The 25,488-nt window shown below is 38.9% G+C and overlaps 1 protein-coding gene across 2 annotated transcripts in view; it reads left to right on the forward strand.

The window, feature by feature from the left end:
• The window catches only part of lin52 (lin-52 DREAM MuvB core complex component), a 35,797-nt gene that overhangs the window by 358 nt on the left and 9,951 nt on the right, over positions 1-25,488 (forward strand). Inside the window, exons 2-6 of one of the 2 annotated variants that reach the window (XM_012968442.3) lie at positions 3,038-3,112; positions 3,665-3,702; positions 5,471-5,537; positions 10,273-10,356; positions 15,074-15,225. In XM_012968442.3, the coding sequence (XP_012823896.1) occupies positions 3,038-3,112; positions 3,665-3,702; positions 5,471-5,537; positions 10,273-10,356; positions 15,074-15,081 (272 nt within the window). In that variant the 3' untranslated portion in view covers positions 15,082-15,225. Of the gene's footprint in view, positions 1-3,037; positions 3,113-3,664; positions 3,703-5,470; positions 5,538-10,272; positions 10,357-15,073; positions 15,226-25,488 lie in introns of those variants that run through there. The other variant, NM_001016782.4, reaches the window with a different exon arrangement.

The raw sequence follows: 25,488 nt of genomic DNA on the forward strand, positions 1-25,488 counted from the left end.
TTAAACCTTGAAAATAACAGTGAATGCATTGCGATGTTCTGTGCTGCTCTGGTGATCCCTAGCCATGTCAATAATTAGCCGCAGACAATGAACTGATCCTTCTTTTACTTTTCACATGTAATAAGGCTTCCTATTGACATCAGGTGGAAAGTGTACAAGCCTTCGGCTTCGTCTAGTTTGTAGGAAGGTGTACTTGCACAATTTGGGATGTTGCCAATGTACAGACATTAACCTAAATACTACTACTCATAGACGAATGTAGCATAGTGCACATGCGTAAAGCTGTTAGATCCTAGTGTGGATATAGCTCAGTGATCAAGCTACTAAAGGCAATTAAAGAAAAGAGTGCTTTATTTTAGCTAAACATTATCATAATCACAAACCTAATGTCCCAAAATTATATACGAGATATTCACGCTCATGAAAAAAGTATTATACAGTCTAGCCTAATCCTAATGACCCAAAGTATACTACGTAAACCCAAACTCTTCCTATCAACATACATGTAAAAAATTTGTGTAAAAGCTTTGTGAGTTGAACCCAGAACCCTAACACAGAAGGGCAAGAATTCCGACCACTTTACCACAATGCTACTTGGTTACTCTAGTGTGTGAAAATGTATTCTTGTGAATACACCTTGCCAACAAGAAAAGTTAAAATCTAGCTTGTTTTGTATGAATAGCCTAGATCCTTTTGGTGTAATGTCCTTTTGGTGTAATGCCCAAACAGCCCCCACCTGGCTAATAAATGTCTGGCATCTAACAGCAGCCCATCTGGCATTCCCCTGGATCCACAGATAGCCAGTCTATACCTACAGGTGGGAGTGACTTGAAAATGGTAACAGAAAAAAAGATACAGTAAGAGCAGAAGAAGTAAAACCTTGCAGAAATAAACTCTCCTGCATACAGGTTTAGGAAGAGTGAGGTACTTTATAACAGAACCCTACCAAAATAAGATTTTTTTTATCTTTTAAAAGAATAGCAAGAGTATATGTCCTCTTTATTTTACTTCGTTTGAGCAAAGGTCTATACTGTTTTTGTTACCTCAAATCTATGTGCTGAGATCTTTGTGGGGTATGAGTGAGAGTTTACTTGCAATAGTTAATGGATAACGCTCAATTTAACTTGTTTTTTTCCCTTTGAACGCATTCACAGCTATAGTTTACAAGGGGAATTATACCAGTTTTAACCTGTTGTGTGGCTTTTACGTATTTTTTTTCTCAAATTATACTCTGCAAGTAGTAAGCATGGTTTGCAAGCATGATACCTTCTTAAAACACAATGCTAGCAAAATTCACTGGGGTTGCCAAGTTGTCAGCCACCCCCCATGATTGTAATCATCAACAAGAGAAGTTGTTCACATTGTGCACAGTACAAAACTCACTGAACAATTACTGGACTCTGCTTACCCAGGGCAATAGAGGAGCTTTGGAAAGAGCAGGGAAAAATGGTTATGGCACACTCTGCAGAAAAAATGCAAGCTTTGGGTCTCTGCTCTGTAAATATAATCATGGGGGGATGACTAACAAATTGGAGCCTGCCAATGATTTTAGCTTTTATCATCCTTTAATGAGTGAAATTCATAGAGATTTTCATTTGTACTAATGGATTTGTTCATATGACCCAAACACTTTATTTACTTAGCTGTTAGTACATGCTTTTACATATCACACTGGATGGTTTGTAGCCTAGATCCAACTTTTAAATGGAAAAGAGCTCTGTTTAAAGATGCACTTAATCACAGGCAAGTCTAAAGACTGGAATTCTCCACATTCTGAATTACATCAAATTGACTTTGGTTGCAGCTAAAAGAGTTATATTTAAATAGTGGATTGAGTCCTCCCCTCCCTCATTCACTGACATTTAAGCAGAACTAAATCTTTGTAAAAATGAAACTATTCATTTCAGATTCGATAGCTTGAAAACACCATTTAAAATTTACATCAAAATGGAAAATATTTGCAAAGCTTGGAAAATAAGGAAAGAGATAAGATACATGACATCCTTTATCATTAAAATGGATTCCTACTATACGTAATCCTAGCCATGAAAATAATACTTGGCACAAATTTTTTCTTGAACTCTAGTAACTTTAATATATTAAATATTATTACAATTAGTTTTATGTAAGATTGTAATTGTTTACTTTTCAATGCTTACCTTTTATGATCTCTCTATTTTGAATGAGATTCCACGTTCACCTGTATGTTTTCTTGAATACTAATACAATGATTAAAACAAAAAAATGAACTTTACACTTTTTTCAACACAAGCAAGATAAATAGAATGTATGTATAATATAGTATACTTATGTATTATTATTTAGTTTTTACTTTATCTACCTATTTTAACCGCTATCAACTGAGTTTAAATAGGGCCAATAAGCTTTGTATAAACAAACACCATACTATTTATTGATCTGATTTTGAGCTAGAGGTGACACTGCCCCTTTAAAACCAGTGGGAAGTAAGTAGCTAAGGTCACAAAGTCACAAGATTTCACTTAGTTGACTATTCAAAAATAGTTTTGGCATTTAAAGGAACAGTAACACCAAAAAATGAAAGTGTTTTAAAGTAATTGAAATATAACATACTGTGGCCCTGCACTGGTAAAACTGGGGTGTTTGCTTCAGGAACACTACTATAGTTTATATAAATAAGCTGCTGTGTAGCCATGGGGGCAGCCATTGAAGCTGGAAAAAAGGAGAAAAGGCACAGGGTACATAGCAGATAACAGATAAGACACCATTGTATTCTACAGGGTTTATCTGTTAGCTGCTATATAACCTGTGCCTTTTCTTCTTTTGAATGGCTGCCCCCATGGCTACACACCAGGGTTTATATAAACTCTAGTAGTGTTTCTGAAGCAAACACAAAACTTTTACCAGTCCAGTACATTATAGTTTAATTTCTTTAAAATATATATATTTTTTGGTGTTACTGTTCCTTTAAGCTGTTAATCAGCAAACGTTTTCAAAATGTTTATTCACTTGTTTATGAGTGTACCTAACTACTGAAATTGAATGTTGTGCGGTTTAGATGCAGATCTGGAGACCTCACTACTGAGCTTTGAGAAACTGGATCGAGCATCACCAGACTTGTGGCCTGAGCAGCGTAAGTGATCTCTACTTTGTTCCTTCTACCTTATATAAATCAATTTCAATTTACAAAAAGATTTTCTGAGCAGGTACTCTTATGCCCAGCTATGCTTCCATCATATGGACTGTGAGAAGGGCATTAAGTGCTATTGTACCTATTTGCATGTCTTGAAAAACTCCAAGACTCATGACTCATGCACTGGCAACTAGTACAGTTTCCTAACCTATGAGAAACTCTTGTATCTCACAATTGCAGTTTCATTCTTGATGAATATACTGCACTTGCAGAATTTATTACTGTGTGGATTGTAGCACTGGGATTGAAATACCAAATTATTTCAGTTTCAAAAATAAAATCAATATTCTCACTCACTTTATGTTAGAGGCTGCAGTTCCTAGTGACAGGTAGATTCCATTTAACCAAATGACGGGCTGCACAGGCACATCAACAGCTGGTAAATATGGGGGGAAGAATACACCCTATGTGTAATAGACAGGATAATAGACAATAATAGGCTGAACTTTCATCTTTGCCAGCTATGTAACTTGTTCTCCTCGTTTCTTACAGTCCCAGGAGTTGCAGAGTTTGCTGCTTCTTTTAAAAGTGTATGTATAACTTAATTCCTCTATTAGCTTATATACAGTATGGCTTTGTTTTACAATGTATCTTGAAATATGTGAAATATTGTTGGTGTTACTACTTTTTATTATATAATTTTTCATTGCATCTGCCCTCTGTTTTTTTTCTGCTTTTCCAAAGAAGCCAATGTTAGTTTTTTTAAAGAAGCCCTTTTAGTTAACTTAATATTGACTTTTACTTTCTGTGCATGATTTTTGTACAAAACGTAGCACTAAGATAGAGAAATAAAGAGAATTGTTTTAAAATGCAAAATTAATTTAGGGACTGGTCCATTGAGTCAAACAGGAGGCAGCAAGCATCAACCAAATAACTTTAGTAAGAATGTTAAAATAATGGGCAGAGGCATGCATAAAGATGGCAAAAACCCTAATACAAAACTTCGCCACCTAAAAGCAGTCGGGGCAGAAGTCAGTGGGAGCTCTCCTAGGCAAACTGTAACAATCTTTATTTAATTCATGTTTTTAATAGTTTTGCTGTTTTTTCTGTTTCCGAGGATTCTAGTATTCTTATTCAAATTTTTTTGTGGTTTTTCATTTGTGTTTTTTATATTAGGCTTTTTTATAAAGGACTTGGCATTAGTGGTTTTAGTGAAAATGAGGTGTTTTTTTTTGTGGTTTCAAAAATCCTTTGAGTGTTTTTTTCAAATAATGGGCTATTTTGTTATTTATTTTCTATAAAGAGCAATTGACTCCATGGCATTTTTCAGTAGGTAGCATGATTTCCAGCATGAAACGTGCGCTAAAACACAAGGAGAACAGGGTGTACCAGGGGCAAAAAGTAAATGTGTGGTTGGAGAGTACAATAAATTAAAAAAAAAATAAAAATAATGCATGTGATACTATTGCTGATAAAAACAACTTAACAGACAAGTTTTGGAAAACTTCAGGTATGCCTAGGGAAGAAACACCTGAATCCAGGGTCGGACTACATGTGCCTTCACCCGAGCGTATGCCCGTGTGACATTAGCCTTAGGCTTCTGTTTGAAACCATTTAACAGTTCCTCTGGTCTGCTAATGTGTTTCTTATTTTTCTTTAATTAATCATAAACTCCTGTGTAGTGAACACCAAGTAAGTTATTTAGTTTTATAGAAACATTACTAAGACATAGTGTGGTAGGTATTTTGTTAAATGTGATATAAAAAACAATATAACATATGTTCAGTAGTGCTAATATACTCACAGCCTAAAAGCCATCAAAATAGAGCAATGTTAGGGGGCCATTTACTAATGGTTTGATTTTTTTTTTCCCAACTGTTTTTAGTGCTAAAAGTCGCAGAAAAAAAGCCGTGACTGTTTTTGAGATTTACTATGCGACAAAACGGTTACAAATCCAACAATGGCAGATATCTCCTCCCTTCCCTGGAAACTCCTTTATTTTGCATTTTTGCCGCTGTTTTTTTGCGTGACAATCTGAAAAAGTCAAAATGTTTTGGTGCAACAATTTGAAAAAGTCGCAGTTTCTCAACTTTTCTGCAACTTTCCCACCCGTATTTCTTCTGTTCAGACTCTTTGGTAAATGTCAGACGTTCGTGGAAATTAGTTTATTCGAATTTCTAAAAAGTAAATAATGTAAGTTAAGTTTAGTTAATTTGCCTAAAGTGAAGTATTAGTAACTGCATACTGTAAGAGTAAAAGAAGGTGTATGTAAAGCATCAATTGCATAGAAAATAAGATTTTGGAGGATTTTTCCAACATAATATCTAAAGTTTCTATCATCCCATTGTTGTTTATTAGCCAATCAAAAGCACACCTCGTAAATGGATGGCAGAACTTGAGAATGATGACATAGATATGCTGAAAGGTAAGGATGGAAAACTGCACCTTTTTTCCCTTTACAGTAATATTTCTCAAGTGCTCTATATGTTCAAAGATCCATAACAAATCGGTTATGCTTGGACAGGGTTGAAGGGGGGCTGAAATGGAAATTAAACCTACTCTGTGTAGTTCCTGCAAGGTAGATAATTAGATTAACACAGCACAGATAATCCCCTTGCATAATAGACTTGTGTTTATCTGTGTACTGGTAATTTAGTTATCTACCTTACAAGGACTAAACATGGAGAAGATTCAATTTCCCTTTTAGCTCAAGAAATAACAAAAAATATACTTTTTGTTTAATTAAACAAAAAACTATGTTCAACATAAGCCAGATTCGTTGCTATCATGTTGAAAAGGGTGCATGCTGCTCTTTTTAAAAGAGCTGAAATTTTGTTCCAGGGCAGTTTTTTGTCTCCCCTGATAGTGTTACCTGATGGAAGTTTTATATCTTGCTTCATGGCAGAAGTGTACCTGGTGTATAGGGCTTTTGACTTAAATAAGGGACTAAAATTTATGGAGATGCTTAGTTAAAAATGTATTGCAGTTAAGTTATTTACAGGCCATTAGTCTCTGTAACCTATTCTGACAACTTTTAGATAAGGGCCAAGTTTGATTCATCGGTCTGTAACAGAACCACAACAATGTTAATTTGCTGTAGACCAGACATTAACATTTAGGATTTGGTATTTTACATCCTGAAGCTTCTCTAACATATAGTAGTTATGACGACTGACAAATAATATTTGTAATGTTTCAGTGTATTTTGGCTTTATCCCTACCTCTTCCCAAACTGGCCAGTACAAGCTTTGATTGATTAATATAATTCTTTAGCTGTCTTCTAGGCAGGTGACCCATTAATTTACTAACTGTGTATATGTGTAGATATGTACGATCTTCATTGCTTTCTTTGGTTGTACTCCCTCATACTGCAGTTTCCCTTATCTGCTTTGTTTTCCTGTATGTCTGCACTTTTGCTTCCTTTATTTTTGGTTGACTAGCGATCTGCATTATATACATTTCCCTGATCATTGATATTGTTGTTATCCATATTGTTACATTGCACAAGCTGTGTTTATTTCTGTTCTATCACCTTTTACTATTTTGAAACTTTTTCCTTTATGTTCTTTCTACCAGTACCAGCACAGTTCATGTACATTGGTTACCGATACTTTTTTTGGCGCCCTTTTTGTTGTGGTGGGGTATTTATGGGGGGTGAGGTTTGCACTGTCTTTTGGTTTGTCCCTGAGGAAGAGCACAGTTGGTGCTCGAAACGTTGGATCGTTTTCATTAAAAAAAATTTTGTTTTCTAACAAAGTCCCTGCGTGTGCGGCTCATTGTCTTGCTATATACATGGTTTTGGCAAGCACCTGGGGCATTTGATTACTATTAGGGTGTGCTCTGTTCTTTTCTGTGTATATATATATATATATATATATATATATAGCCGCACACACACACATATCTGCTACTTTTTGCTATTGTGTAAATCCTGTGAGTGCCGTCACTTGTTGCATTTGTATTTTATTGATTTGCACTGGCACCCGGGTCGCAACCCCTATTGTATGGTGTGCTGCCTATATCTGGACTTATAATATAGATATCAGTTAGTTTGATAGAAAACTGCGCAATGTAATTTTCCTGCTGGTACTCTCCTTAAAGGAGAAAGAAAGGCAAAGTCACTTGCCAAAATGTTAGGCACCCCCAAGTGACTTAAATCGCCTACCTTTTAGGCGCCCCTGTTTGGAGAGAACAGCACCAGCCCGGGTAGCTGCGATCGCTTCCTCCTTCCTGGTTCCGTGCGTGCGCATGCGCAGTAGAGTGAAAAGCCGAACTTTAACAGAAAAGTCGGCTTTTCACTCTACTGCGCATTTGCCCACTGCTTCCATTTTAGGAAAAGGAACCAGGAAGGAGGAAGCGCTCCGCTACAGGTACCCCGGGCAGGTGCTGTTTTCTCCGAACAGGGGCACCAGCCCGGGGTACAAGGTAAGCGGTTAAAGTCACTTGAGGGTGCCTAATATTTTGGCACCCCTAAGTGACTTTTCCTTCTCCTTTAAAGGATAAGGTGGTCTTGAATCGGCGTTTCACCTGTAAGCTACCTTTTAGTATGTGTACAGAATGTCCGATTCCTAGCAACTTTGCAATTGGTCTTTATAAATATATAGTTTATGAAATATATGCCTTCCTCTTTTGCCTCTTTTTAGTTTTCAAATGGGGGCTCTCTGACACTGGCAGCCAAAAATTATTGCTCTTTGAGGTTACAGTTTTATTGATTATCTCATATTTGGACCCTTATGTATTCATATTCCAGTCTCTCCTTCAAATAACTGTTTGGTTTCTAAGGCAAATAAGACCCTAGCAACCAGCTGCCAATATGCCAAACTGAAGAGCTGCTGAACAAAAATCTAAATAACTGTAAAATCACTAAAAATAAAAGATGAAGACCAGTTGCAAATTGTCTCAAATATCAAGGTCTACATCATACTAAAAGTTAGTGTAACCCCTATTTGCTGTGAACAGGCCAAAGCACGGCTAGTATAGGTTTAGAGCATGGGGTACATGCGTCTCAATCCTTCAGGATGGGCCTTCGCTAAATGGAAATGACCAGTGGAGCTAGGGTGTAGTGCAGGGGTGGGCAAACTTTTTGGCTCACGGGCCACATTTACTTACCCCCGGGCCAGACCGGGCCAGGGAAGGCAGGGCCAGGCCAGCGTTACGCCCCCTTAGTCTGTTTAATTCCGGCCCGCCAATGACACCAAGTCTCGCGTGATGAGACTTGGCATCGTCGGTGGGCCGGATTAAAAAGGCCAAGGGGCCGGACGTGGCCCGTGGGCCGTAGTTTACCCACCCCTGGTGTAGTGCAACTACAACTCACTATAGCTGTGTGCAGTGCAAATTAGCAAAGATGGACGCCAGAAGATTCTTGCAGTTGAAACAATAGAACTTGTTTTTTTGTCAGAGACAATCAATGCGCAGGGTTAAGCAATATACTCTCCTACAGATGTTATATGATAGTAGTACTCTAAGGACAGCAAAGAGAGGATGTACACCGGTTTATCCCACCTCCTTTAGAGTCTGGGCTGGGTAAATGCACCTGGTCAGCTTGAGTCCTACAGCCGACTGTGGATCAGGGTTTAGATACTGCCTGTCTCCTATGTCTTAATCGTGGCCCTATGCTGAGGCAACATTGCCAGTATGGAAGGGTACTTCCAGCTACTTTCCTTGGTGGAGCCGAAACGGCTCTTGCTTCCTTCCCTCTATATCTCACTTTCCTAGAGAGTGCTCGACGAGAGTAACTATCTAACTGGTCCTCATTCATGTGGTCCCTGTCCCCGACTTCACTAGAGTAGGTGATGACTCTAGGGTAAAGTATGGCTTTACAGGGACCTTGTTGATCCCAGGCTCAGTGGACCTTCACCTGAGACACAAAGGCAGCCAAAGAGGAAGACCCACCCCTTTGCTACACACCATATTGGAGTGCAAAGGGTGGAGTCAACCTGTACACCAATAAGGCACAAGTGCAAAGGATAAACTAAATACATAGGTTTTTGCCCAGTAACAGCATAAACTAAGGAAGTTTTAGGGTTTAAAGCCATAGGGGCATATTAACCTTATGGGTCCAAAAGTGGACTGCCCCATTAAATTCTTTATATGTAGACAATAGTATTCTAAGCAGGGCCATATTTACCACTGGGAAGCCCACCTTTATGGTAAATTGAAAAGAATCACCTAAAATGTTCCCCCAGCTCACTGCCAGATACTTGCTGATAAATCCAGTGCTTGATGGGTGGATGTGTTTCTCCTGCGATTGGCACGTACTCCCATGACACATCCACCAATCTTAGGAGAAGGGAGCAGGCTAAGGGCCGGTGCCTAGGGCAGCCCTGTTTTTTAAGAGATACTATAATTGAGCTTCATTTTTAATTTTTTTTAGCGTTTTATATTTTGTGTTCTGTAGCTGCAAGTGGAAATTTCAACTGCTGATTTCTAGCAACCCTAGTGGTTGAAAGGCAGACTAGAATATGAATAGGTGGGACCTCTAACGAAAATTAAGAAATACAAATGAATAATAATACATTTGTAGACTGCAGAGAATCAGTTTCTCCAAATGCACGGCCAAGCCGATTCCAAATCCTTTTAAATCACATGTTTACGAAATTTGCAGGGGGTTTTTGTTTTCATGCACAGATTTTTGCCCCCTGGATTAAACCTATTTGCATATGCATATTAGGATTCGGTTCAGTATTCGTTAAATTCCTTCACAAGGATGGTTTTTTTTTTTTTTGACTGTTTGACTGCATTTTATTGTTATTTGTATTTTTCTTCTTATTTTTATTTTCACGCCCTCTGCTTTTCATTTTCCTTTTTCATTTCAAAACTGCTATAATAACTGTTGTAACAATCCCCTTGCAACTAGATAGTTTAAATTCCATGACTGAGAGCTGTTTAGCAAAAATTAAATAATTAAAATACACAAAAAACAAACACCATTTGCAAACAGTTTAGAATTCATTACACCGTACCTAAAGTTAGTTGAAGGTAAAAGCTCCCCTTCATTTACTGTATTAATTGACTTGTTTTTCTTGGAGTGTTTTTGTGTAGGCCACGCTGCTGGTCCTCACCATTTTGCATTGATAAATGCGTTCATTAATGCTGCATGTCTTTAGATTTTTCAGTTATAAGTTGTTGTTTGTCCCCAATATATGTTTGTTTTTGTTCAGAGCTGGGAAGCCTTACCACAGCCAACTTGATGGAGAAGGTGCGGGGCTTGCAGAACCTTGCCTATCAGTTGGGACTGGATGAATGTGAGTATCCAAAATATCTGTGTTACGGTAAACTTTTATAATGCCAACAAGCAACTATATAGATAGTAGCACATTATGTAATTTGCAAGGTATTTGTAGTATCCAGAGCCAGGTTTTACCCATAAATGATTTTAAATTGTTCTTGGAGTCCGGCAGCCAAATAAAAAGACAAAGTTTTAGTGTACATTAATATCAACTACTGTCATTAACTAATTAAGGGGATTATGTAATATAAAGTTCAAAGTTTTCTACACTTCCTACTACCTTTAGCAGCCAATCAGCATGTAGCATTTCCTGGTTACCTGTTTAAAAGTAAATATCTCAGTGGTTGCTGTAGGTTTTTAGCAAAAATAGGGAAAGTTGTGCTCAACCACTAAATTTTAAACCATTAGGCAGGGGTGCAATGAGGTTGTGACCACAAAATACATATAAACAACAACAACAAGAGATCCTCTGCACTCGCCCATTATCAATATATATATAGAACATTAATACATTCTGTGCATTAAGCTACTAAGAAATGCCCTCCCCTTTAAAGGACAAGGAAAGGCAAAGTCACTTGGGGGTGCCAAAATGTTAGGCACCCCCAAGTGACTTTAATCGCTTACCTTGTGCCCCTGTTAGGAGAAAACAGCACCAGCCCAGGGTACCTGGAGTGATGCGCTTCCTCCTTCCTGCTTCGTTAAGCTGCAACTATGCGGTGGGCGCATGCGCGGTAGAGTGAAAAGCCGACTTCTCTGTTAAAGTTCGGCTTTTCACTCTACTGCACATGCGCGCGTGCTCGCGAAGAAGGAAGCACTGCAGCTACCCCGGGCTGGTGCTGTTCTCTCCCAACAGGGGCTGGTACCAGCCCAGGGTAAAAGGTAGGCGATTAAAGTCACTTGGGGGTGCCTAACATTTTGGCACCCCCAAGTGACTTTGCCTTTACATGTCCTTTAGGCAAAACAGGGATTGTTTGTCCATATATTGCAATATACTTCAAGCTGGCCAACTGCATCAAAGTCATCCCTTGTGGCCAGTACTACACCGACTTATGCGATTCATTAAGAATTCTACTGCTTCAATATACATTTAACTTAGTCCCTTTGCTAAATGTATATTGAAGTAGTAGAATTCTTAATGAATCGCATAAGTCGTTGTAGTACTGGCCAGAAGGGATGACTTTGACGCAGTTGGCCAGCTTGAAGTATATTGCAATATATGGACAAACAATGCCTGTTTTGCTTAAAGGGGAGGGCATTTTTTAGTAGCTTAATGCACATAATGTCTTAATGTCCTATATATATATATTGATAATGGGTAAGTGCAGAGGATCTCTTGTTGTTGTTTATATGCTATAGGTTTTTACTCCTGGGCAAACTTTGTACCTTTTTACATATGGGGGTAGACTCTGTGTGATTATAAAGATGTAACAGACTACTGAATTATCTGGCTCAGTAACTACACAATTCAGTTCATTTAAAGGAAAAGGGCTGTTATGTGACCAGTGCCGCAGTCGTGATGCAATAACTGCAAGGTATCCCACATACTGGCAAGTATAAAAAGACAGAAAAAAAACACATCCATGAAAAAATTCAACTTGTGTCACAAAAAAAAATCACATGATTTTTAGGCTTCCGTTTGGCCAGGAGCGTTGATTCGGCCAAATACCGAACCGAATCCTGGATTCGGTGCATCCCTAATAGGCATGCTTGAGCCAATTGACCTATTGGCATCCAGGGCTGTTTTGCAGAGAAAAAGACAATGGAATCCGATCTGCTAATTCTTACAGTTGCACTTGCTGGAACTTATTTCCCCTGTGAGTGCATATAGGGAGCAGATATTGACGTGCCAATGAGTACTTGGTGTTTTTTTTACAACCTAGTCAAATTTTCCTGTTCTTCTTGTTTATACAGACTGCAATTTTTAATTTTGGCCTCATAGGGGCAGCAAGTGATATGCTGCGTATGGAGTTACAATTTGGCTGCTGTACAGCTTTGTTACAATATTTAGGATGGTTTTCAGTCTTAATACAGCAGAATATCTTCTTCTAACATAGAAAATTATTCAAATTAGGTATATTATTGATGCCAAGATTTAATCTGAATTCCTTGAGAAGGTTAATAAACCTTGAGTGTTTTTTTCTCTACTTCTATTTTTCTTATACTTTTCTTTAGCTATACATAAACATTTGTAGTACATGCAGAGTAATCAGTGAAGACTCTGATCTGGTTGTCTGGCAACCAGAAAAAATATATCCAGTGTTTTGGGGAAGGATGATTTAAAAAAAAAAAAAACATTGATTGAAGAGAGTTTTTTTTGAATGCAGATCATTTGCAGTCACAAGCTAATTTTCTATGTACATCTTCTATAATAGGCAGAGATTCATGTAATTAATTTAAAGGGTTGATTAATATTACATATAACTATAAATGAGGAATAATGATAGAATCACTTAAGTAAATCTATAACAATCCCTTGATTTGCTTTTAATGGATATATGCATTGAAATGCAGTCCACTTGCACATACCTAACCTTCCACAGTGAGCCACATTCTACACTGTCATCTTCAAAATATCCACTTCCACAGGACATGTGGGCAACCCTTTTATATATTGCTGAAGGAAGAGTGAGCAGCCCTGTTGGCATTTTGTATTTATAACACTCTCACCTGCTAATACCATCACTGTGAAGTTCTGGCCAGAAATATTTTTATAGCTCAGCACATCAGGGGCTCGGTAGAAAGACACTAAATCCTGCTTTGGAGTTCTACGTTTTTATGAAAGCCTGACATTTATATCTTCATCATGTAGGGTACTAAATACACTATAATAAACCTCAAGGATTCTATGCTCTGAAATAGATCCAACAATAGGAAAACACAGGTTCCTTGGTCTTTTTTAGCAGATGAAATGAAACTTGAATGGAATTCAGCACAGATATATTATGTTTCTGATCTCTTCTGCCTTTTTGACTCTGCTGCAGGTAATATTTTGGGAGAAAACTTATTCTACAGTGTTGTATAATATTAGTTTTCAACATTTATTTTTCAACTCAGTCCAGTGGTTCCCAAGCTGGTCCATCTGGGGGGAGGGGCAAACTAAAGTCCAGTTAGTGCAAGATTTCAGCAGAAAGCCTTTTTTCTCTTTAGGCTACACCAGCGTGAATGGCAAAAATGATAAATTGTCTTTTATAGACAACTTTGTTGTGAGCTAAGAGGCCCTGACAAAAGGTTGTACCTCCAAGGGTTTGAACTGAAAAAGTCTGACGACCACTGCCAGCTGAACATGCTTATTATGTTCTACACTTGCCTCTCCCCAGTAGTGGTGCGAGTCAGGAAAAATTCAACCCACACACTACCCTAATCTGCAAAATCTTGACATTGTGGGACCCGCACCCAACCTGTTCCCTCGTATTTCTGCTCTGTATGCTGCTTCTGAGCACATCTTAGGTTCCAAGAGAGGTAAACTTTGGGAGCAGAGGAAAAGTGTACTTCCGAAGTCGAACCCACACCCAACCCAAACCTGCAGTGGTTGCCTAAATTACAACCCTAAGCTGCCTGATCTTAGGGTCCATCACTACTCACTATGCAAACATATCTCTTGCTAAATACAAAAACAATGGTAATGGTCTAGGATGTTTGAGATTACCTGCAAATATGGGCAGTGCCAATGATGTAGATAAAATGCAATTATGTATATAAATAAAGCTCCCAGTGCAGATTAATATATGCCAGTATGTTTTTGAACATTTATTGGAAAATAAAGTGAATACATTATTAATAGGGTGTTTTGTTTTGTTTCTTTTAAAGGAGAAGTAAAGGTATGATCACTGGGGGTGCCAAACTTTTAGGCACCCCAGCCCCAGTCATTGTAATCAATTTCCTTATACCCAGGGCCAGTGCTCTTGTTTGCAGAAAACTGCACCAGCCCAAGGTAACCTGTAAGCAAGCGATCCTCTACCCTCTTATGTCTTCTTGCCATTCGCACATAGGCAGTAGAGTGTACTAAGCATGTGTCGGGCCCAGCATTGCGAAGAATCAAGACAGGAGGAAGAGGGTCGCTTGCATGCAGGTACCCCGAGCCGGTGCAGTTTTCTGCTGCCGGGCACCAGCTGGGGTATCAGGTAAGTGATTACTATCACTAGGGGGCGCCTAACATTTTGGCAACCCCCAGTGATTGTACCTTTCCTTCTCCTTTTAAGCTTTATGTGAAATGTTGTTGCTTTCCTCTCACATGCTGAATTCAGTTGGCTGTGGATCAAAGCCTTTTTGCATAGACACCAACATCCCATTCTCTTGAAGGAGAAGGAAATGCCTTGTCTATAATAGTACAGTTTTGTAGGCAGGAGGGAAGCACTTTGAGAGTCTCTCTGTGGAGATTATTAAGCAGACCACAGTGATCTCACACTTCTGTATGCCATGTGCTTTAAGTGACAAGTATATAGATACAGAATAATACACAATCTGTAAAAGTAGATAACGGTTCACTGCCCTTATTCATATAGCTCCCCCCTACCCAATCTATTCTCCCAGTTTCTCTTGGATAGCTGTTTTCTTTTTATATCATTCTGATTTTGTAAGATTTGAGGTGACTGGCAGCTAATTTTTCTGTAGTATGTTGGTAACTTGTGACCCCCCCCCCCCCCACACACATTTTTTTCATGGATTATGCATCATTTCTGATAGGGAGAAAGGCTTTGACTTCTAATTGTCCATGATGATTTATGTCTCAGCAGTTCTTTAATTTCGTCTGGCTCTCTGAGGTTTCCGACACACTGTAAATTTTCTGAACTTTTTCATTATCTGCAATTTCATTCTGAGCTCTGGATGGGATTGGAGCGAGAATCTGGATTTACAGCAGAAATAAACATGAAGCCTATAAAGTCTGTATGTGTGTGAGCAATTGTGTGGCTGTCACTGGCTGGCTGTTTACAGGTCCCTATGGGGATAAGCCAGGATCACAAAGGTATCCAAACTCAGAGTACCAGCAATATCTGTATAAATGTCCCAATGTCTGAGGTCAAACAAATGTAATGTGAGTGGGGTCATAGTTATGAAAGACATGCCTCCAAGTAATTATAATATTTAACTCCTACAAACACCTATGGGGAATATTTTTTTGTTTTATTAAATGTTTAAACATAATATGAAAAATAATGATGTTTTTAGTTTTCATGATGCAATCTACTTACCTTTATATGCTATTTGTAGGGATGCACTGAATCCACTATTTTGGGATTTGGTTGAATCCTGCATGAAAGATTCAGCTAGATCCAAATTCTAATTTGAGCATGCAAATTAGGTTATGAAAGGGCTTAAGACAATCACGTGCACAGCGTGTGGTGAAACATTTTAAGCTTCCATGTTTATGTGATGAAAAATCACATGATTTTAAGGATTCAATTTGGCCAGGCACTTGGAAAAATAGGTTACTATTACACCTTTATCTGCAGAGTAGAAAACCAGAAACCCTCTGTGATCTGTGATGTTTCTGCATCTAATTGGTCAGAAAACATTTTCAATAAATGTGCGGTTTCTTTTACCAAAGAAGTGAGTCTCCTGCCAGCTTCCCATATACAGGTTAGCATAGCAGGGGAAAAAGCTGCCCCCATGGCAGTTCCACACCTACGGAGATAGAAACTCCCATCAAGTTTAACATTGTAAATAACTAGAAACGTGAGTGAAAAATTGTAGAATGAAGTCTGACCCCCTTTGGTAATTAAATGGTGAAATATAGAGATCTTACATCAGGTGAAATCCCCTCTCCATTTACCATATATACTCGAGTATAAGCAGAGTTTTTCAGCACAAAAAATGTGCTAAAAAACTCAGCCTCGGTTTATACTCGAGTCGATATATGCTGTGCTGACATTCGTCTCCCCTGTATCTGTTCACATGTGCGTACGCGCGCTCGCACATGCGGACGCAGGCGGGCAGACACGGGGGAGATGAATGTCAACGCAGCGTATATCAACTCATGGATGGGGGTGGCAAAACATCAGTCCTACATCTGTTATCCATGTACAGCTCTTAGCATAACCTGACAGCCGTTCCCATGGGGCAACAGGAGATGGCAGAGTTCATCTATTAAGGTTGCGCAACTGATAATAAGCACTGCTTCCTCAAAATTCTATAGCCTTCCACTGGCTGGCTTTCCATAGGCACCCTGATATCCATATTGTGTCTCCAAGTAGGCAGCGTAAAGATGAACTAAAGTCTTATGTAGGATTTTATATTGAGCTTGTTGTACCAGGTCATGGGTGGAGCAGCCCCAAAACAGCAACATGCCTTCAAAGTCATTCACAGCGGCTCCCCATTTTCTTATCTCTCTCTTTATGAAGAGTTCACAGGGGGGTCACACTGAGTGTCCTATATTAATTATTTGATTATTGAAACTTAGCAGTGGCTGCTGCATTTCCCACCCTAGGCTTATACTCGAGTCAATAAGTTTTTCCAGTTTTCTTGGGTTAAATTAGGTACCTCGGCTTATAATCGAGTATATATGGTAATATTTCCATTATGTTTACCAAATAAGAATCAAGGTTGAATACAAAGGGCTAAAGACACTTATCTACCTATAGACACAGCTCTTCACTGAGAAACCAGTATTTGCCACGATTGGTCAACCCTCAAGGTTATCCAGTATCTTTTGTACCTTGGGTGTGGTTTAAAAAAGAGGAGTGGTCAAAACTGGCTTCCATTATCAGCCCTCCACCATTTATTTAGGCTAGAAAAATTCCAGCCCTCGGAACCACAGAAGTTGGACAGCACTGCTCTAGATGATCTAGATTTGTTTGCAATACATTATCCAGGCATATAAACTCAGAATCATTCTCCTTACTTTAAATCTCATATTTTATATTGTTTATTTGTCAATGAGCTTTAGTTCAGAACATTATTCCATAGTAACTTACATAGTAACTTGGGCTGAAAAAAAAAATATACATCCATTAAGTTCAACCTTTTATGTCTTCATAAAATTTGCCTAAATGCTAGTTGATCCACAGAAAGACCCCATATGAAGCCTCTCCTATTTGCCTCAGCGGGGAAAAAAATTCCTTCCTGATTCCAAGATGGCAATCGGACCAATGCCCGGTATTAAGAACAATTTTCAGAAACCCTGTATTTTATCACCTGCTAAAAATCCATCCAACTCCTCCTTGAAACTATCTCTTGTATCTGCCAGTACAACTGGTTCAGGGAGAGAATTCCACAACTTGCACTAAATTAAAAAAAAAAAAAACAACCGTTTCCAAATATTTAGATGGATACTCCTTTCTTCTAATTGGAATGGATGCCCTCATATCTAATACTACAAAGTGGAGCGCTGGACAACATACAAAAGTCAACCACAACTCCATCTCCATAAAACATAGCTTTTATTGCAAAGAACTAATAGTTAAACAGAATATTGTTTGACTTACAATTACATGTCGCATAAATAAGCATATATCTTAATAGTACGGTATGTCTATCTGCTGCTAGTGTGAAGGTTCCCTTGCAGTATTTTACACAACTCCATGCATTTTTTGTTTTAATAAGAGCCCATTCCCTTCTCATGAAATGCAGCCCTGCACCATATTTTTTAACTTACCTAACCGGTGTTTGCACTTCCCTCAGGTAGATGCTTCATACTTGATACTTTATATAGGTCAATTTATCAACATTTTCATTTTTATGGTTTTAGAGGCTTTTGAAACCACAAAAAAAGCACATTATCTTAAACTGTTAATGCCACGCAATTTATTAAAACAGCCTTTTTTTGTAAAGGAAAAAAAAAAAAGCATGAACGAAAAAAGATGCGGAAAAACACGTCTTGTTGCACAAATGAAAGTGAAAAAAAAAACGAAAACCTCTAAAACCATGAAGCAAACAAAGATCTTCCAGTTGTAAAAAGAACACCTGCTATTGACTTCTACATTGACCTCAACAGCTTTTAGATGGCATATTTTTTTCTTTTGAATTTGTGCCAGTTATGTTACATACTATATGGCAAAAACATCACACTTTTTCCCAAAGAAAAATATGAATCGTGAAAAACAAAATAGTAAGTAGTAAATGACCCTTTAATGTGCAAGGGAAGCCCCTGATGAGGGGAAAACTGCATAGTGATGGGAAGAAAGAACAGGATGGTCTGGCATTTTCACCTTCTAATCTTCCTCTCCTTTATGCAGTAGATGTATCTGCTTGGCTAACACAATCCTTCTTAATTATAAAGGATGACTCTATACATCTGTCACATTTGTTTTATTATACTTAGTACGTTGTGTTGGCATAAACATGCCTTAGCGTCTATTATTACTCCCGGACTTAGATCCATATTTTTGATTGTACTATATTCTGTGAATCCTAGGAAACCATAGTACCCACCACCCTTCAAAGCTAGGTAGTTACGGTCCATTTGCTTATCGTGGGTAATAACAGATTCAAATTTTACATCAGGTCTTGTTGTTTTCTGTTGGCTGATTGGAACATATGGGGTGCAAAACTAAAATCAAACCATATTTGCCTAAATCCAGGATATTTATGTAACTTTATCCCAAGCTTTTATTTTAAAAATCAGTCTCACCATACATATTCTTAAACCAGTAAGTTGGGGTGGGAGATAATAAATGTGAGTTCATTGGGGGGTAATGAAAGAGTTTTGCTGGATATAGGTTGATGGATGGCACTCGGATACACTATAATGTGAAATGATTAATAGTGATAAGTTCTGCTTTAGTAAGGGGTGAAGGACACTGTTATGTGAGGTAAAATTGATGGCAGTGTGTTTGCTTTATTTATAGTAGGGAATTCTGTTGTGATTATGGTTTGTTGAGTTGCTCTGTTCTGGGGTGTTTAAGACTTAAGCAAAAACAATATGTTTAGAACCAACGTATCCGTATTAAAAAAAATTAGTGGCATATAAGTAACCTGTAAGCCAGTTCTGCCTTCTAAATACAGCCTATTGTTGTTTTTTAAATATTGATATGCACCCAAAATAAGTGATCTTGAGACCTAAATCTGGCAGATACAATATGCTCTACAAACAACAAGGATATACGAGATTATTATTAATTGTTGCGTCACAATTTCCACCAGAACTGTGTTTAAGTGGGGTAGTAATGCTGAACTATATATCACAGCGCTTGTGATTTGATATAGCTCTTTTAAGTATGGCATTAAAAAAATTTGGATTGAATTGCCAGATTGATGAATCTCTAATATGAATTGTCCCTAACTAAATGTTTTATAATTTAGGCGTTCCCAAAAATCTTTGGCAGCCACCGCAAAGTTAATCCGTATGGCAGTTCCCACACATTGATAAATGCTAATCTGCCAGTATTTCAATTTTGCCGGATACAGCTGTGTCTTCATACTGTCTATTTAAAAAACAATACAGGTATGCAATCCATTATCTAAAATGCTTGGGACCTGTGGTTTTCCGGATAAGAGGTCTTTCTGTAGTTTGGATTACCATTCCTTAAGACTGCTATAAAAAATAATTGAAACTTTAGATAAACCCAATAGGATAGTTTTGCCTCCAATACGGATTAATGATATATTAGTTGGGATCAATTACAATTGAATGTTTTATTATTACTAAGAAAAAGGAAATGTGTATTATCAATTTGAATTATTCAATTATAATAAAGCCTATGGTAGATGGCCTTCCCGTAATTTGGAGCTTTCTGGATAACAGAGCCCATACCTGTATAAGCAGTTTATAAACTAAATTTATAAGTAGTATTTTCCATTTCTTTATGTTAATTTAATCTGAAAAAGGACCTGGGTCCCAAGGGTTTCAACAACAGACTTGGAATCATGCAGCATTCTATAAACGGTGCCATGTCTCCCCATGTGAGAAGTCTTGTTGACTTCAGTGTGCTTAGAAAACTGTAATATGAAAGAGAACTAAGTGATTTCACTAACTATATACTAAAGGGTTTTCTTTTTAGGCTTTTTTTAGCAGGAGAGATGCTGTACAATTTTGTGTTGTCCTTCATAGCTACTTTCCTTGCAAACAATGAAAGCATAGGGTGTGGGTGGCAGTGAGCAGAAAGCTGTGGAGTCTGCCTCTTCTGTCTGACAAATTGAGAAATATATGAGACCAGGCCATTTATATGATGATGAGGTTACTCCTGGGTCCAGCGCATCAAGTGAATGCTTGGGGTCTTGTCATGTGCTCACCTGCTGCATCATTTGCAGGCAATCAGGGAGGGGAGGAGAGGAAGTGCTCTCCTGGGGGCCGCCCAGCTGTCATGTGTAGGGTGGCAGTTCTTTTCTAAGAATGAGGAAATGAGGGCCATAGGTCCCTGCAGGCGGGGGAGATGTCTCACTGCACGTGGCTGTCTCAGCTGCTCCTGTCTGCCTAATGAATTCTACAAGTGCAGACTGCTTATTGTCATCAAATCCCTCTCCCGGGGGACCGATTGTGTTAGGAATGGCAAGTGATCTTCCCCAGGCTCTCATGGTGCTGGCAGGCACGTGCCACACTTCAACTTTAGCTATGATGCTTGAGACTGGTTTAACATACTGTTTAATTAGTTTACTGAGATTATCCATTCCCCCTGATCCTAATTACTTTTGAATCTAATATAGCAGAATTTAACAAAATAAACGAATTGATGAGCTAGATTTTAGGTGTAGCACCAGGATCATCAGCAGGCCCTACAGTGATGCAATGATACTGTCATAATGCAAATGGATCAGATGGGTTTCTAGCACGTTGCACAATATGCTATATGTTCTTCTGCCTGCAGGTTCCAATGTAAGTAGCTGATGGTGTGTCAGAAACTAAGATTAGCTACATAGCTTTTGTGTGGTTACAAACACCAGGTTAAACTGTCTGCTATATATGATGTAATAGCACACACCTATCCTGTAATAGTGGCAAAAGGTGTCTATATTTCTTATAGGCATTTATTTTATTAGAGCTACTAGATGGCGCCTGATAGTGAGCAGATTTTCAGCCACAAACATTTCCATTAAGAATGTCGGCTTTTAGTGGCTAATCAAAAGCAGCTGATAAAGCATTCTGCCTTTTTAATAAATGAATTGTGACTGATTACCTATTAATATGGACGCCTTAGGAATTCACCCTGGGGAAGCAGAGCAGTGAAATAGAGAGGGTCTTGTCCCCCTGGGAAATCAGAGCTTCATGTCTGCAGCTTAAATATCTCGCTCAAGTATCAATAAGGAGGTAATTGAATTTTGAGCACAAACATGATGCCCGATAGATGACAGAGAAGGGGGAGAGCTCTCTATGCCCCTTAACTTCCTCCTCCTGATGCTCCTCTGAGGCCTTTAGACGGAAGATAGATGCAAAATCCATTAAATAATGATTAGAAGGTGGGAGCTATAAAGATGTGTGGAAGGAGGAGGGTATTTAAGCTTAATGTCTTCTCTGGGACTCCTCCCTTCTGCTGCCCAAACACTCCCTAAGGACAAGGGGAACAGACAGTTTAAACAGCTAACATCTCGATTTGTTTGTAAACTAGTAATTATCACTGATGTGTGAAGAAGGTTCCAGCAGGAGAGCCATGGGTACTTCTCTGCTGGAGGTTGAAGCTACAATGAGGATTTGTGTTACTAGAGCACAGAATGGCTCTTCAGTTAAGCTCGCTAATTGTTTTCATCTCTTAATTCAGAAAACTCTCCCCTCACTGTTATCACCACATAAGGAGTTAAAGGTGACCATGCAGGAACTAATACTGGTACAAGGGCCATATCAATTGAATTGGCAATTCACTGTCTATTGCAGACTATTGTGGTCTGTTACTGTATTGCTTTGCAATTCTCCGTTTCACATTCCTGAGTGAGAATTGGTGTCTGGAGGCGTCTGCCCTAAACTATTTGTCTAAACATCTTAACTACATAGCTTTACACATAGGGGCAGATTTATCAAAATGTGAGTTTAGAGCTTAAGACAAAAACTCACGTTCTGTTCACTCTTATGGGATTTTTAGAAGCGTATTTATTAAATGGTGAGTTCTAACTTTCATCCATTGATAAATACACTTCTAAAAACTGGATAGGAATGAATAGAACGTGGGTGAGTTTTTATGTATTGAGCTCTGAACTCACATTTTGATAAATCTGCCCCATAGTGTATGGTGTTACCACAGTTGAGATAAGGCAAGAAAACTTTTAACCTTGTTTCATCAAGTACAACTGCTGTAATGATCATCATACATGGCAGATCAGTTAGTTTGTGACTATCAGTGAGTCACAAAATCAATCCAGTAATTATCTGTTAGTAAGTCTCTTAAAGGAGAACGAAAAGTATAATCTTACTTGATACCCAGGGCCAGTGCTCCTGTTAGCAGAAAACCACCCTGACCTGGGTTATTTTTGTAGAATTCCTTGTTTCCATCTTCTTTGCCTTCTTCTGTCTTCTCTTTATTCCTGTCTATGTAGATGCAAGATCTCTGAGAATGAGCTTTTACAGAAATACCTTGGCCCAGTGCAGTTTTCTGTTAACAGGAGCATTGGCCCAGTGCAGTTTTCTGTTAACAGGAGCATTGGCCCATGGCAGTGCTGTCCATCTTCTGTGGTGCCGAGGGCCAGAACTTCTCTCGCATACATGGTGGAGGGCCGCTAATGGAAGCCAGTTTTGGCCACTCCCCCATTTTAAACCACACCCACTTCAAACCACACCCATTTTATCGCAATGGTCGCTGCAGGGAACCATCATTCATATGTTAAAGAATTATATTATGTCATATTAAGACACACCCTTAAATCCATATGCCGCCTCCTCCTCCCCCCCCTGTGGATAGGACAGCAATCCCCAGCATATAATTACACACCTTAGGGACCATTTAATGGCTATTTCCAACTGCTAACAAACTCCCAGAACAAACCCCTGCCAGGTTCACCTCCCACAGGCAGCATAGGGTAGGCAGAGTATGGCACACACAGGCAGCACTCTGCCTGTCCTATGCTGCCTGTGTGTGCCATACTCTGCCTGTCCTATGCTGCCTGTGGGTGCCATACCCTCTCTGCCCTATGCTGCCTATGTGCCATACTCTGCCTATACACAGGCAGCATAGGACACCTCTTCTGAGGTGTAAAGAGGTGAACAATGTGGGTGATTATACCCTGAGCCTGAGGTGTGAACACTTCAGGGGGTGAACAATGCAGAGATTAAAAGGTGGGAACAGTACAGGGGATTACATTTTTAAACAATACAGAGGGATTACAGCCTGAATTTGAGGTGATAACCATGCAGGGCACCAGTTAATCTTAGTACTGATACCATTTAAAGCTAACACAAAGTTAAGCCATCAAAGCAGCCAGACAGGTGGGGGGCCACACAGAGGGGGGTCGAGGGCCGCCAGTTGGACAGCACTGGCCCATGGTATCAGGTAAGTGATTACTGGAGGGGATACCTACCAATTGCCCAGGCAAGCAGCCCCCACAGTCCCAGTCAATAGTCACTCTCTATGGGATCTTACAGCAGCCCCTGTAACCCCTACAGACTGCCAGTCTGGGCCTGAAAGGGGTAATATCTTGAAATTTATACTGTTTGCACCATATCTAGTAACCCAAAGCACCTAATCAAATGCTTGCTTTCAAACAGGTGATAAGCAAATGTTATCTGCTGTGGTTACTAGACCTGTTGCAGGCCTTGTGATTTTTCTCACATTGCCTCATTCCTATTAGGCAGACATTTTCACTATGGATTAGCAGGCCAAGAACAAGCCTTCTTTACAACTGCAAGTGTGGAATAAAGTAATGGGTGCAAATTGCTGCCTGTGTTGAGACAATTCATAAAAGATACTAAGAATTTATTTATAAACACTGACAAATTTGCACCCGGGCAGTAACCCATGGCAACCAATCAGAAGTTTGCTTTCATCTATTCACAGATTGGTTGCTATGGGTTACTGGTTATGGTTACTAGCCAGGTTCAGATTTGACCAGTGTTTATAAATGAGCCCCATGTTAACACAAACATGCACTTTTGTATACTTGTGCTTGCCCAGCCTGCTCTGATGAATAGTACGCATTTGCATTGCAGTAATTATTCACGTAAACTCATGGAAAGTTAATACCGTTTTTCAGCGCACTGTCCTGCGTTGTTTGGCATTTTTACGCACAACGAAAATGCATGTGTTTGCCATTTGGCTGATCTGATGAATTTCCATGTGAATGCATTATTGGAGTAAGTACCGCTGAGAGAGTATTTTTGTTGACTCCAAATTCTCTTACTTTTTTCTATAGTTTTCTTGACATTTGTCTTTGCTTGTGGTGCTGTTCCACCTCTCTGTACTCTCAGTAGTCTCTCATCCATATTCTCTGCCTTCTTTCCTCTCTGTTCTCTCCTCTTCTTTCCCTCCCCTCTCCTCTATTCAATATAATCTGGTGATGCTATTGCCAGTACAGTAATTATCACATCCCTTCTCCGTGAAGCTCCTGATGGCTTCAGCCCTCGCTGGATAGCATTTGGCTTTGGAAACTGCGATTATTTTGTTAAGCATTATTTGAATAGACAGCACAGAGTGAAATTAATCAATCCAAATGCAATTAGCATCATGTTTAACCCAGTGATGGACGGCTCAAGGTGAAGCACCACCAGTGTCATATTCATTAGTATTCTATCCACTACCTCCCTACTAAATTACAATCCAGGAAGCTGTAATATTGGCCTCGCTGAGAAAATTCATTCCTTGCCCCTTTTTTCTATTTATTTTTATCTTGGCAGGGAAAATGTTGTGAGTATACCTGTTGTGTATTGACGTTACAACAATGAATATGTTGGATACACATGCAGGATATAGTCTCCTGCACTGAACACATCTTGCACTGGATTGATTTACTTACAGTGGGTAAATTTACACTAGTACAACAACCCATGGCAACCAGGCAAATTTTTGCTTTCATTACTCTTCCTGCAGATTTCTGAACATAGCCAATCACTGACTGGCTGCTAATGTTTATGGTGCAAGTCCACTAAAATAATTACATATACTTAAGCTCATTTACTAAAACTTGGCAAATTGTATTTCTATTGAAATATTAAAGCAATCTGGTTTTTGCAAAAGGTGGTAAGAAAATTAACTGGAAGAGTCTTATGTTTTAAATGTATGATTACTTATCTGAAAGATATTGAGCAAAACAGTGTAACATGTTCTTTTCGAAAGGAACTCTGTGCATTGGGGTTGCT

The sequence above is a fragment of the Xenopus tropicalis genome, chromosome 8 (genome assembly GCF_000004195.4).
Source record: "Xenopus tropicalis strain Nigerian chromosome 8, UCB_Xtro_10.0, whole genome shotgun sequence".
NCBI lineage: Eukaryota > Metazoa > Chordata > Amphibia > Anura > Pipidae > Xenopus > Xenopus tropicalis.